This window comes from Amaranthus tricolor, chromosome 7 (genome assembly GCF_026212465.1).
Source record: "Amaranthus tricolor cultivar Red isolate AtriRed21 chromosome 7, ASM2621246v1, whole genome shotgun sequence".
Classification (NCBI taxonomy): domain Eukaryota; kingdom Viridiplantae; phylum Streptophyta; class Magnoliopsida; order Caryophyllales; family Amaranthaceae; genus Amaranthus; species Amaranthus tricolor.
The window spans coordinates 19,944,183-19,958,287 of NC_080053.1; the positions used below are offsets into that span (position 1 = coordinate 19,944,183).

The 14,105-nt window shown below is 32.1% G+C and overlaps 1 protein-coding gene across 1 annotated transcript; it reads right to left on the reverse strand.

Moving 5' to 3' along the window:
• Positions 1 to 8,895: 8,895 nt before the first annotated feature.
• On the reverse strand, positions 8,896 to 11,242 carry LOC130818607 (uncharacterized). Its single transcript, XM_057684771.1, has 6 exons — positions 10,879 to 11,242; positions 10,085 to 10,337; positions 9,782 to 10,028; positions 9,552 to 9,695; positions 9,210 to 9,477; positions 8,896 to 9,098 (listed from the first exon to the last, which is right to left on the reverse strand). Exons 1-6 carry the CDS (start codon positions 11,240 to 11,242, stop codon positions 8,896 to 8,898), a joined length of 1,479 nt encoding a protein of 492 aa, XP_057540754.1.
• Between the last annotated feature and the right edge of the window lie 2,863 nt (positions 11,243 to 14,105).

The following is a 14,105-nucleotide window of genomic DNA, read 5'->3' on the forward strand; positions in this document are numbered from 1 at the left end:
ATGTGTTATTAATGAGTTATGTGATGATGAGAATTTAAGTGTGGATTATGATTTTAGTAGTAGATTTTTCGAATGATTTAGTTGTGGTTACTTCAGTGTTCTTGGATGTAATATTAACCTTTTCAAATTATGGTAATGGTTAAATGTTGATTGATTCGTTGTTCTTGAAAGTATCTAGGGTTCGTGTGGAAATTATTAGCTGAATGGATAAATTAGCTGCGTTCTGTCTAGATAATTTGTTAATCTTGTTTGGTTTCTTGGTTTTGAGTTTAAACGAACATAGAAGTGTTTGAATTGGAATACAAAGGGAATTTTGGAGACGAATGATCTTTACAAGAATATAAGCTAGCCTAAAGTAAAGTTATATATATTTTGATGATATTGGAGGTTGGAGTTAGAGCTTGCGCAATCTTTGAAATGAAAAATATTAGAATAGAAGTTGGAGCTAAGGTGCGTTCTTAGGAGGAGATGCGATGAGCTATATAAACCTAGTTGTAGTATCGTATGCTTTGTTGTGATGCTATATTTGTTTTGCTTCAGGAGGCGATATCATCGAGGAGTCCTTCTAGTGACCGTGGAGCACCAGACTTAGCTTCTTGAAGCGTACTTTTTGGTGAGTAGTAGCAGTCCCTTAAAGGGTCTGGTTAGACTACGTTCTTGAAAATAAACTTTTTACTAAAACTCTTTTGAAATTGGAAACTATTGAGACGAATGTTGTTGTGAATGCTTATTTTGATATTATGATATGGTTAATGGATTGGGCTTGCGAGCTGGTCATTGACGGAATTAAGAAATATTTTTCCCTACTCCCTATTTTTTGAAGCAAATTGTCGTTTAGATATTGACTAACTTCACCCGAGAGCGACTTAGCCTTAGAGCTATGGGGCACCTCTCAAACTAGACTTCCTGTGCGCATATAGATCTAGAAAACTAATGTTGCTTTTAAACCTATGATTTGAATAACTGTGTTTTGTTGTTTTGGATTGTTATTTCTCATTCAGTTTAATCTGACCTTCTGTTGTTTCCAACTTTTAGTTTGTCTACAGATCGGAACCAGTTGGGAATAATGGATTAGCGGAGGTGATTAGAGGTTCCAAGGATGTATATTGAGCTGAGCACTAAGGAATTTGTAGTTTTGTATTAGGATTTTGGATAAATATAAATTTGATTTGGTTGTGTTGGTTATATCGGACTTGTAGAGAATTGTATGATTATCATGTGTTTTAGTTAGATGTTTGTTTTGAGATATAGCTGAGTTAGTTACGTTAAAGAGCCGGTGACCCCTTTACTCAAGTTTTGGAAGTGTGATTTCAGTTTCTCGGGAAATGAACCCCGTGATGTCCCTATTTACTCAGTCAACGGTAAGTCGGGGTGTTACACTTTGACCCATTTTCTCTTCTCTACATAGGCAGTCTCACCCTAAGGTCTCCCATCAGCCATTCCATGTACCACTGCCTGGACAACAGTTCCCTGCTTAGGCACAACAAACAAAGAACTCCCCCAAGAAATCTTACTTTATTTACCTGTACGAGTGAAAACAATCGAATTAAAGTTGTAGAAATCAAGTGTTTAATTAAAGTTGTAAAAACTAAGGGTTGAATTGAATTGTATGCATACATTTAATTAGTAATCCTATTAAGTGTGATAATGATTGAAAAACTGAAACCATGTAACATTATCTATTATGATATACTATACCATTAACGATTTTCATGAGCTAAAATTATTTAACATGATATACTTAAATCATGTAATATTATTTAGGTCTTTATATACTCTAAATGTCTGACATCTTTTCCCTTAAATTTCCATTTATGTGTGACTTTAGACTTAACTCTCTTTGTTCTTCTACCTTTTTATCCTTTATAATTTCTTAAATATAGTTGAGAATTTTTTTGATAATTCATTGTTATAGAGAGAATGTAATGTTATATGTTTGAATGAGAGATATGGATGTGACATACCATGAAATTATATAGGTTTTTTATATTATAAATAGGGTGAACTATGGTAAATAATGGGCTAAAATGATATGCACCTAATTATTACAAAATAATGTGTTGAATTGGAATAATTTATTTGAGAATTATATTAATTATATTATATATATATATATATTATATATATATATATATATATATATATATATATATATATATATATATATATATATATATATATATATATAACTGATATTGAAAAGTTACCATAAAAAAATAGATTACCCATCAATAAACAAGCCATGTAGAAAATCATCAGCAAATAAAAATTGTCAAATTGTCAATTTCTATGTGAAGTTTTAAAATGCATAATTCGTTAACAAATTAATTTGGTTTTGGAGGGTTTTGCAAATTTTAAAGAGGATATCTAGGAGGGTTAAATCGTATATTATTTACTCCCTCCGTTCCTTTTTGATTTTCCACATTACTATAACGGGTAGTTTCAAAAGTTCTTCCACTTTAGAATACTTTCTATTTTTAGAAAGTTTTTATCTCACTTTTACCCCTTAAAATCCCCTTTTCTTTTAATGTACCCATTTTCTTTTATTTATAATTATTTTCTCTCTCATACTTACAAAACAATCATTACTTCACACTACTATTTAATTAAAATAATACCCACTACAACCTCATACTTACAATACAATCATTACTTCCCACTATTATATAATTAAAATAATACCCACTACCACCAAAGATTCTCTTTTTCTTAATCTTTGTGAAATACCCAAATAGGAACGGAGGGAGTATTATTTATAAACAACAAGAATTAATCAAGCTGTTATCATTGTATGAATATGTGTTTGCAAATACAGATAAGTTATGAATGGTATATTATAAGGAGAAAAGATTCAGAAATAAATCTTTTTAGGGATGATACTTTTCTTGATTCACTACACTCATTACATATACTTTTAATGATTATATTATTGTAATACAACTCATATATAAATAATATTACAAAATACAACTAATAATTGACTCATCTTTTGAGGATTTTTTTGCCTGAATTTTACTTTATTATGCTTCTAAATATGTTTAGATTACCCAATTATGTAATAATGGCCATGCAATATTTCCTTATGAATAATGTGCGGGTCGATATTCGTTTTTGATAAAGATCGTTGATACTGCCTACGACTTGGTCTATGAACTTTGTACATGTCAAATATATCCAAGGTAGTTAGATAAGGAAGATCGCTGAGGATGTCAAATGTACACAAGAGGTCTACTATTCCTAAGATGATAATCTGACGATACTTGTCGATAAGTAGAGACTGTGCTCCGTCAGCTGAAAATTCTGTAGAAAATATTTTTCTGATTTTTTAGTTGACGTACGGGTGAAATTAATTTGTTGCATCATTAATTTGTTAAGTTAGTTGGCACAGCATTTTATAACTTCTTTTAAAATAACCGGTACATTTTCTTAAAGGTGGAGAAAAATTCAAAGTTTTCTCCACATAATAGGCTTGAATTATTGGTTTAATTAAGAAAAACTAACTTGCTTAATTTTAGAAAATAAAACCGTAGCTTTATTTCTTGCAAATCAAGTTTTACTTACTCTTCCTTAATTTTAGGATTAAGGATGTAGTAGGTAGTTATTTTTCCTCAAAATGCTACGTGAGCTCCTATATAAAAGGGAGATGTTTTTTAACCGGTTGTTGAGTAAGTGTGTGAGTATTGAAAAATATCAAGAAATATTTTTGCTTAAAAATTGCCAATCAACTTAATAATATTTCTTGTGCAAGTCATTAATTTTTATCCTTAAGTATTTGGCCTTTGTAAAGAGTTTTTGAGAGAATTATTGTAACTAGACTTAGAGAAGTCTAGGGGAGAAGAGAGAAGCTTCGTGTGAAGCATGAGAAGGTGAAAGATAAGGACAAAGAGAAAGAGAAGGACAAAGAGAAAGAGAAAGAGAAGTTGAAGTTGACCTAGTTTTGTTTATTTGTTTTATGTAATTGTAACTAAATGCTTAAAACATAGTAGAGAATTTGAAATTCCGGGGGTCGTGGTTTTTCCTTCTATTTAGGCCTAGAAGGTTTCCACGTAAAAATTGTGTTGTCTCTTTCTAGTTTTGCGCATCAAGTTTAAGTTTTAATTCCGCAATCTAATTCCGCAAAAACATGGCTAAAACACTTTAACTTATCAAACAACAATTCACCTCCCTTTTGTTATCTCTAACTGTTTCTACAAAACTAAATTTTTTTCATATTGTAATAGGTTTATTAGGTCTCCGTTTATATTTACTTACTATTGAGTATGGTGCATGCTACGAAAGAACTCCCCTAAGAAATCCTATTTTTATTTAGAGAAAATTATAATAAACTACCTATTGTATACCTCTTTTTGCAAAAAACTACCTTATCTAAAATTTTTTGCAAAAAACTACCTTGTAAAATACATTTCTTTGCAAAAGACTAAATTAACGGTTGACTATCACGTGATAGTCACGTGAGCTTATAATGCTTTATTTGTTCTTCATTTCAGAATCTTCATTGCATTTGCTCCTCCTTCTTCATCATTGAAAAACCCTAAATTGTTGCTGTAATTTGTCTTTATCCCTTCTTTTTATCAATCCCTTGATTTACAATTCCTAAATCATTCAAAGAACCCAATTTTTTCCAGGTAATTAGTAATGTCTTCTTCTTCTTCTTCTACCGAAAAATCGATACCTGAAAAATGTGGGTGTGGAGTTCCCTTTGCAAGGAGGGTTTCATGGACCAAGGAAAATCCAGGAAGAAGGTTTAAGACTTGCGTTTTTTATGATCCTGATACAAAATGGAGGGGATGCAAAAAGTTTAAATGGGTTGATGAACCTGAAATGACTGTTTGGCAAAGAGAAGTCACTAACAAACTTGTGGAGGAGAAGCGACAATTGGCAACCGAAATCAAGATTTTGACATCAAGAGTTTGTTGCTTGGAACATGAAAAGGATCAAGCAATTTCAGAAATTAAAAGGATTAAGAAGAAATGGATGAATGAGAGGAAGCAAGGAAATCAGATTGCAAGCTTTGTATTAGGGTTTTTCTTTTGTTTTTTGTTGGTGTTTCTTGTATTAATCAAGGCTAGTAATTGAAGTTTAGGACCTATTTAAGAATAATTGTAACAGTGATTTGGGTATTGTAACATGATCATGATGAATGAATGAATTAAGTTTTTATTTTTTTCATTTAATTTCTTTGCAGGTACTGTAAATACACTTGTGTTTTAAATTAACGGTTGACTATCACGTGATAGTCACGTGAGCTTATAATGCTTTATTTGTTCTTCATTTCAGAATCTTCATTGCATTTGCTCCTCCTTCTTCATCATTGAAAAACCCTAAATTGTTGCTGTAATTTGTCTTTATCCCTTCTTTTTATCAATCCCTTGATTTACAATTCCTAAATCATTCAAAGAACCCAATTTTTTCCAGGTAATTAGTAATGTCTTCTTCTTCTTCTTCTACCGAAAAATCGATACCTGAAAAATGTGGGTGTGGAGTTCCCTTTGCAAGGAGGGTTTCATGGACCAAGGAAAATCCAGGAAGAAGGTTTAAGACTTGCGTTTTTTATGATCCTGATACAAAATGGAGGGGATGCAAAAAGTTTAAATGGGTTGATGAACCTGAAATGACTGTTTGGCAAAGAGAAGTCACTAACAAACTTGTGGAGGAGAAGCGACAATTGGCAACCGAAATCAAGATTTTGACATCAAGAGTTTGTTGCTTGGAACATGAAAAGGATCAAGCAATTTCAGAAATTAAAAGGATTAAGAAGAAATGGATGAATGAGAGGAAGCAAGGAAATCAGATTGCAAGCTTTGTATTAGGGTTTTTCTTTTGTTTTTTGTTGGTGTTTCTTGTATTAATCAAGGCTAGTAATTGAAGTTTAGGACCTATTTAAGAATAATTGTAACAGTGATTTGGGTATTGTAACATGATCATGATGAATGAATGAATTAAGTTTTTATTTTTTTCATTTAATTTCTTTGCAGGTACTGTAAATACACTTGTGTTTTAAATTAACGGTTGACTATCACGTGATAGTCACGTGAGCTTATAATGCTTTATTTGTTCTTCATTTCAGAATCTTCATTGCATTTGCTCCTCCTTCTTCATCATTGAAAAACCCTAAATTGTTGCTGTAATTTGTCTTTATCCCTTCTTTTTATCAATCCCTTGATTTACAATTCCTAAATCATTCAAAGAACCCAATTTTTTCCAAGTAATTAGTAATGTCTTCTTCTTCTTCTTCTACCGAAAAATCGATACCTGAAAAATGTGGGTGTGGAGTTCCCTTTGCAAGGAGGGTTTCATGGACCAAGGAAAATCCAGGAAGAAGGTTTAAGACTTGCGTTTTTTATGATCCTGATACAAAATGGAGGGGATGCAAAAAGTTTAAATGGGTTGATGAACCTGAAATGACTGTTTGGCAAAGAGAAGTCACTAACAAACTTGTGGAGGAGAAGCGACAATTGGCAACCGAAATCAAGATTTTGACATCAAGAGTTTGTTGCTTGGAACATGAAAAGGATCAAGCAATTTCAGAAATTAAAAGGATTAAGAAGAAATGGATGAATGAGAGGAAGCAAGGAAATCAGATTGCAAGCTTTGTATTAGGGTTTTTCTTTTGTTTTTTGTTGGTGTTTCTTGTATTAATCAAGGCTAGTAATTGAAGTTTAGGACCTATTTAAGAATAATTGTAACAGTGATTTGGGTATTGTAACATGATCATGATGAATGAATGAATTAAGTTTTTATTTTTTTCATTTAATTTCTTTGCAGGTACTGTAAATACACTTGTGTTTTAAATTAACGGTTGACTATCACGTGATAGTCACGTGAGCTTATAATGCTTTATTTGTTCTTCATTTCAGAATCTTCATTGCATTTGCTCCTCCTTCTTCATCATTGAAAAACCCTAAATTGTTGCTGTAATTTGTCTTTATCCCTTCTTTTTATCAATCCCTTGATTTACAATTCCTAAATCATTCAAAGAACCCAATTTTTTCCAGGTAATTAGTAATGTCTTCTTCTTCTTCTTCTACCGAAAAATCGATACCTGAAAAATGTGGGTGTGGAGTTCCCTTTGCAAGGAGGGTTTCATGGACCAAGGAAAATCCAGGAAGAAGGTTTAAGACTTGCGTTTTTTATGATCCTGATACAAAATGGAGGGGATGCAAAAAGTTTAAATGGGTTGATGAACCTGAAATGACTGTTTGGCAAAGAGAAGTCACTAACAAACTTGTGGAGGAGAAGCGACAATTGGCAACCGAAATCAAGATTTTGACATCAAGAGTTTGTTGCTTGGAACATGAAAAGGATCAAGCAATTTCAGAAATTAAAAGGATTAAGAAGAAATGGATGAATGAGAGGAAGCAAGGAAATCAGATTGCAAGCTTTGTATTAGGGTTTTTCTTTTGTTTTTTGTTGGTGTTTCTTGTATTAATCAAGGCTAGTAATTGAAGTTTAGGACCTATTTAAGAATAATTGTAACAGTGATTTGGGTATTGTAACATGATCATGATGAATGAATGAATTAAGTTTTTATTTTTTTCATTTAATTTCTTTGCAGGTACTGTAAATACACTTGTGTTTATGTAATGTGCGTTGTGTTTGCTGTGTTTGTTGTGTTGTGCTGGTTGTTTATGTTGTGTTTGCTGTGCTTGCTGTGTTTGCCTTCAACACTAATTTGCAGCACCCAAACTTAAAATGTAATTGCTGTGTTTGCCTACTGCTTGGAACATTGATCAAGTGACTACAGAGTCAATGAATTCTTTTGTTTTGGTGTTGTTGTGTATGTTGGAACATTGGAACATTACCTACTGAGTCAATGAATTCTTTTGTTTTGGTGTTGTTGGAAATCAGATGGCTCAGGTGCATACAACATTTAACAGCATAAGACTTCAGTACGCTCTGATCAAACAACAGATCATGGTTTTCAGAACTACATGCTGTACACAACATACAACATATAGCATACAACACTGATCAAGTGCAGTACATACTCAACACTGATTCAACTACATGCTGCACAACACAATGCACTTAACCAATCAACTTCAGCACATACTGAACTTCAGTAGGAACTGATTCAAACAGAGTTCTTAAACAAAACATCACTTTTTCAGAACTAATTTACTTAATTAAACAAACAGAGTACATTCTCAGTTCATATACTTACATACAGCTATTACATGCTGCACAACACATATCTCTTAATGAATCAACTTGAGCACATACTCAGAACTAATCAAGTTCAGTAACCATCTGAACATTGATCTTAAACAACTGAGTACACTCTCAGTTCAGTACAGCTATTACATGCTTACATTCAGTAGCCATATGAAGAATGAAGCACACAGTGACTACTTCTCAAAACACAGTAATTAACAAATTTACTTAATTCAAGATAGTAAGTCAATGAAACAAAGTACATTCTCAATTCAAATACTGATTTGCTTACATGCTGCTCAACACAATACACATTATATGTCTTACATTAATTCAGCACATTACATTCAACTTCAATTTACTTATACAGCTCTATATTTGACTTTGTTGATCCAATATACATGAAGTAGATGCTACTGTTGCACTTTGCGTTTGTTGACTACTGAAGCAAGGAACATCATTTGGTGTGGACTGTTGAGTACAAGAATTTCCCATTTTAGGCCTTCCACCCTTTGACTTCGTCTTTGTTGGTTGTGGTTTGGATGGATTCTTGCATCCTTTTTTGTAGTGACCTAAGTCACCACAATTACCACATCTCCGTTGCTTGAATTCTCGAACAGCACTTACAGGCTTCTTACATCCTTTACCTTCATCAGCTTCTTTTTTTCTTTTCCTCATTTTAGGCCTTCCAGGCATCTTTCGAAATGGTGGAGGTAGAGGTTTGGCTAAAGTGGTTGTCGGCTACATATTGTGTCCTGGCATACCGTAAAACTTTGGAGCATACGTCTTTGCATACGTTTCTACAAGATACGCCTCATGGACAAATTCACTTGGATCTAATTTTCTGATAACAATACAAGCCATTGCATGTTTACAAGGGATACCAAGAAGATTCCAACTTCCACAAAGGCATGTCTTATTGGTCAAGTTTACAACGTAAGATTCTTCATCATCATCCACCTCAAACTCAGACACATCCACTGGGATTACCCTCAAACCATATATTTCCTTTGAATTTCTTTCAATCATTTTGGTGATAGCTGGCATTAAAACACCTTTAAAGTTACTCAACCCTTCTCTTTTTGATGCACTTCTTTGCATCACATATCTCCTAATCCACTCCATAAGAGAAATTATGGGCTTCCCCCTTGCTTCTACTAAAACATTATTGAATGACTCACAACAATTGTTTGATAACATCCCAGACTTACTCCTACTACAAAAAGCATGCCTAGACCAGTGTTTAACAGGAATAGCAGCTAGATATTCATATGCCTCAACAGAAATATTCTTTATTTCAATCATCTCTCTATCAAAATGAAACTGTAAAAGGTAGATTGTCCACAAATTAGTTCGACATTACATTCAAATATTTAATTGTACACTTGAATCCATACCTTATTGTAAGCTTTTGCTGCTTTCCAAAAGTGATGTTTGTACAACTCTCCAGGAAACTTGATCTTGAAATTAGCCCAAATATGCCTACAGTAGAACCTAATTTCAGCTTCAGGAATCACCGAGTTCAAAGCTTCAATCAAACCCTACATTGTCCACAAATTAGTATAAGGGTTATAACATTAGTTAAATTTGAAACAAGATATGTGTTAACAAGTTATTACGTTCATACCTTTTGCCTATCGCTCATGAAGGTAAAATCTTCACATCCTGCTTCTACACAACTACTTGATGGATTAACCGACTTTAAGTCTTCTACGAGGAGATTTAGAAACCAAGTCCAAGTTTCTACGTTTTCTGTTTCGACCACAGCCCATGCAACAGGGAAGATGTTATTGTTCCCATCCTTACCTACAGCAGTCAGCAACACCCCAGGGAAAGGTCCCTTCAAATGTGCCCCATCAACACTTATAATAGGCCTACAGCCAGTCAGCCAGCAACAAAACCCTCCTTACATGCTGGCAAACATATATACATCCTTTGAAACAAGGGTTGAGGTGTGTCTATTCCGATACATTTCATGATTGCAGTGCTTCCTGGGTTAAACCTCCTTATTGCTTCCGCATAATCCCACACCCTGCTATACTCTTCACTAGCATCACCAACTATCATTTTCTTAGCAATTCTTTTAGCCATGTAACACTTATAGTACTTCACTTCACAACCTAACTCCCTGTTTACCCGTTTCTTAAATGCCTTTAATTCCCAATTTGGATTTTCCTCCAATCCTGTATGTATTTCTCAGCTAAATACAAAGCAGTGACTTTGTTATTTTGGTGTTGGTGACCACAAGTGTGCTCGGGAAAATAACTCCTTATTTGAAGTGTCTCCTCATCTTTCAACTTCACAGCATGAACCTTAAAATAACACTTCTTATCCTTCCCACAAACACAGTTCACAATTCTAGCTTTCGATTTCACACAATCGCATCTATTGTAGCAATACACACTTATCCTACTTCTACCATTATGCAGGTAATAATAATTGTAACCACATTCAATAGCATGGTACCTTAATGCTTTTCTAAACACATATGTAGAAGGAAACTTAAGGCCTAAAGACAAATTGATCTTACCCTTAAAATCAACCTCGGGATTGAATGTAGGATAGCTGGCTATACCTTCCTCATCAACATTCAATGCACCCAAATCATCATCATCAGACTCCAATTCATCATCATTAAAGTATATGTCTCTATTGTTTTCCTCATCAACCTCCTTATCTACTACAATCTAATTTCATCATCAACTATAAACACATCATCGAGACCATAAACTATATTTTCTGCAAACAAATCAGAATCATCCTCATATTCATCCTCATCACAACAACTGTAATCATCATCACTGCTATCCTCAAAATCACAAAGTTCTTGTTGTATGTGTCCTCTCTCAATTGGTGTAAGGTTTAGGGTAGAAATAGCAGCTGAGTTATTTGTTTTAAATCTAGGGTTAGCACTTACACATTCTTTATAACCCGTATATGTGTTTGGTGGTCCCATTTGCCCAACATCAACATCTACATTTGCTCTTTCCAACTCATCCACAACCTCATGTGCCACATCAGATCTTTCGAGCTCCACCTCATCTACCCTAACATTGCCCAACTCAGTTGCCAACTCAGAATGCTGCATTTTCGAAGTACTTGCTTTTTTCCAAATTTTCAATTTCTTCATCTTATTGATTTATCTAATTTTAAGAACCTTAATACATTATTCACACACAACAACAATCAATTAACAAATTACAAGATAAAAACAGGAAATTGAATAGGTAAAACCGCAGCCAAAGAAATTATTGTTGTAAAACGAATTCAATTTTAAAGACAAAATAAAATACAACAATGAAGAACAAAACCTTAATAGAGTAGTACTACATACCTGGAAGATTGGAAATTCAATGCAGCAAGAAGATGTCGCAAGGAAGAAGGGAGCGAATTCAAGAAGTTAGAGCACTGATTTTTTCGAATGAAGAATGGGAAGCAAATGCCTGGAAGATTGTGAAATGAAGAAGAAGGAAAGAATTATAAGCTCACGTGACTATCACGTGATAGTCAACCGTTAATTAAGACGGTCAAACGCTACAAACCGTTATAAGGTAGTCTTTTGCAAAAAAAGTATTATATAAGGTAGTTTTTTACAAAAAATTTTAGATAAGATAGTTTTTTGCAAATAGAGGTATACAATAGGTAGTTTATTATAATTTTCTCTTTTATTTACTTTTACGAGTGAAAATAATCGAATTAAAGTCGTAGAAATCAAGTGTTTAATTAAAGCTGTAAAACTTAAGAGTTAAATTGAATTGTATGCATACATGTTAGAAATAGCTAAGTTGCCCATTCATGGGGTGAAGATGGATAGTGGAGTTGTGGTTAGTGTGATTTACAAGTTTTACTGGGATCAATGGAGTTCGTAACTTGAGTCTTTAGGTAACTTTTTCAATCCTCATTGTAAGTTCATACCGTCCTATAAATTTTGAGCTCGACTTGCCTTTCTTGTCAAATCTCAAACTCCTTTCATCGACAAAATTCTCAATAGCACATATTGTCTCGCATCAAAACTTATCTTGTTTTCTCTTAAAATCTAAATAAGAATTTTTTTTTTTTCTTATCTTAGATTTAAGTTTTTTATGAATCATTTTCACTTGTTTGGTCATCTTCTTTAGCATAGCAGGATTTAAAGTGACAGACTCACTAATATTATTTCAGTATATAGTATGAAACTTATCGAGTGCTACTAACTAATTCCCTTTTATATGACTATGTATTGGAATAAATATTATCTTTGGATAAATTAACATTAATAATCCAACTTTTCACTCATCAGTTATGAATCATTTTACCTTTGGATTATCTTTTAATAATCAAATATTTGTCTAAATTTTGCTGTTTGTATACTAATAGGTTATGTTGATACAAAATAAATACAAGAATATAACGGAAATGTGGAAAAATTTGAGAGCAAAAACTGGATGCTACCATGTGGAAAAATGTTACAAAATGATGAATTAAACAGAAATTAACAAGAATATAACGGAAAATACCACGATAGTTAATTAGTTTATAAACTGAAAGCTACCATGTGGAAAAATCTAACAAAAGTGCTACCACTGGCATTTCATGAATACTGGATGCTACCATATAGAATTTTCCATAAATTAATAATAACAAATAAAAATAAACTAATTCCCTTTTATATGTCTAAGTTGTTGAATGAATAAATTTTATGTCTTTACATTTTACCTTTCTAAATGATTAAAATGAAAATAAAAAATATAATAAAAACCAACCTTTTAATTTTCTATTAAAATTCACATGCTCGATGTTAGTAATAGTGAACAAGTGAAAACGTAATTTTTTTTTTCTTTTTTTAAATTTTCTTTTTTTCATTTTTGATGAATAGACTTGATTGTTATATTTTAATTAGGTGAAGAAAATAAAATCATACAATTAACTAAAAGGATAGAAAATTATCATGAAGCGTCATCATAAAAATTTGTCACATGGAATAATCAAATTGATTAATTGCTATTCATTGTTTATATAATCTAACCAATTTGTGATTTTCCTATAATAATCTCACCTATTAACCATGAATAATACCAACTTTGAGGGGTATTCTCCTAGAGTAAAACCGGTGATCGGATGACTTGCTATAGCAAGTTTTATTTTATAAAAAAACGATAAATTAAATTAAAATGTCAAAAAATGTTTTAAAAAATTTTTTAAAAAAATTATGATTTTTTTTATTATTTAGAATTTCTACGTGAAATTTCAAATTTTTTCTCTAATTATAAATTAATTTTCAGTTTACTTTGGTGAATTACCTACTGTAGCAGGTCATCGGGTTACCCAAGTTTATTCTAGGCAAATACCCCTTAAAGTTGAAATTATTCATGGTTAATCAATAGGTGGGATTATTATAGGAAAATCATGAAAATTTTGGATTATTCTAGGTGATTTTTTCTATAAATAAAACTTAAAAAATAAGAGATAAATTTTTTAAAAAAATTTTAGTTGGACAGAGATAAATTGTGGGTTGTATATTTGAATTAATATTTGTATACTTTCGTTATCTATTTTTCTGTGTGTTTTTTAATAGTGTAAAGTACTCCATGTTCTAGGAAATTAGTCTCAAATATATATTTTGTGCAAATAAAGTAAAGGGACGAAAATGGCGAAAAATACTCCCTTCATCCCACTTATATGGCATTATTTGCTATCACACTTAATTTAAATTATTTCTAATTTTGGACAATGATTCATTAATTTTTTTTTAAATTCATCCGATTCATACATGTTACGTCTCTTTTAATTTCTTTCACACAATTTATTTTCTGTTTAATTATTATTAAATATCCACATTTTCTTAGAAACACCTAATTTCTTTTTGCCAGTAATTTAAAGGGACGGAGTTGTATACTTAAAAGGAAAGTGAAGAAAAGTGACTATTATTAATTTGTTATAATTACAATTGTTATAAAATTTTTAATGTGTAA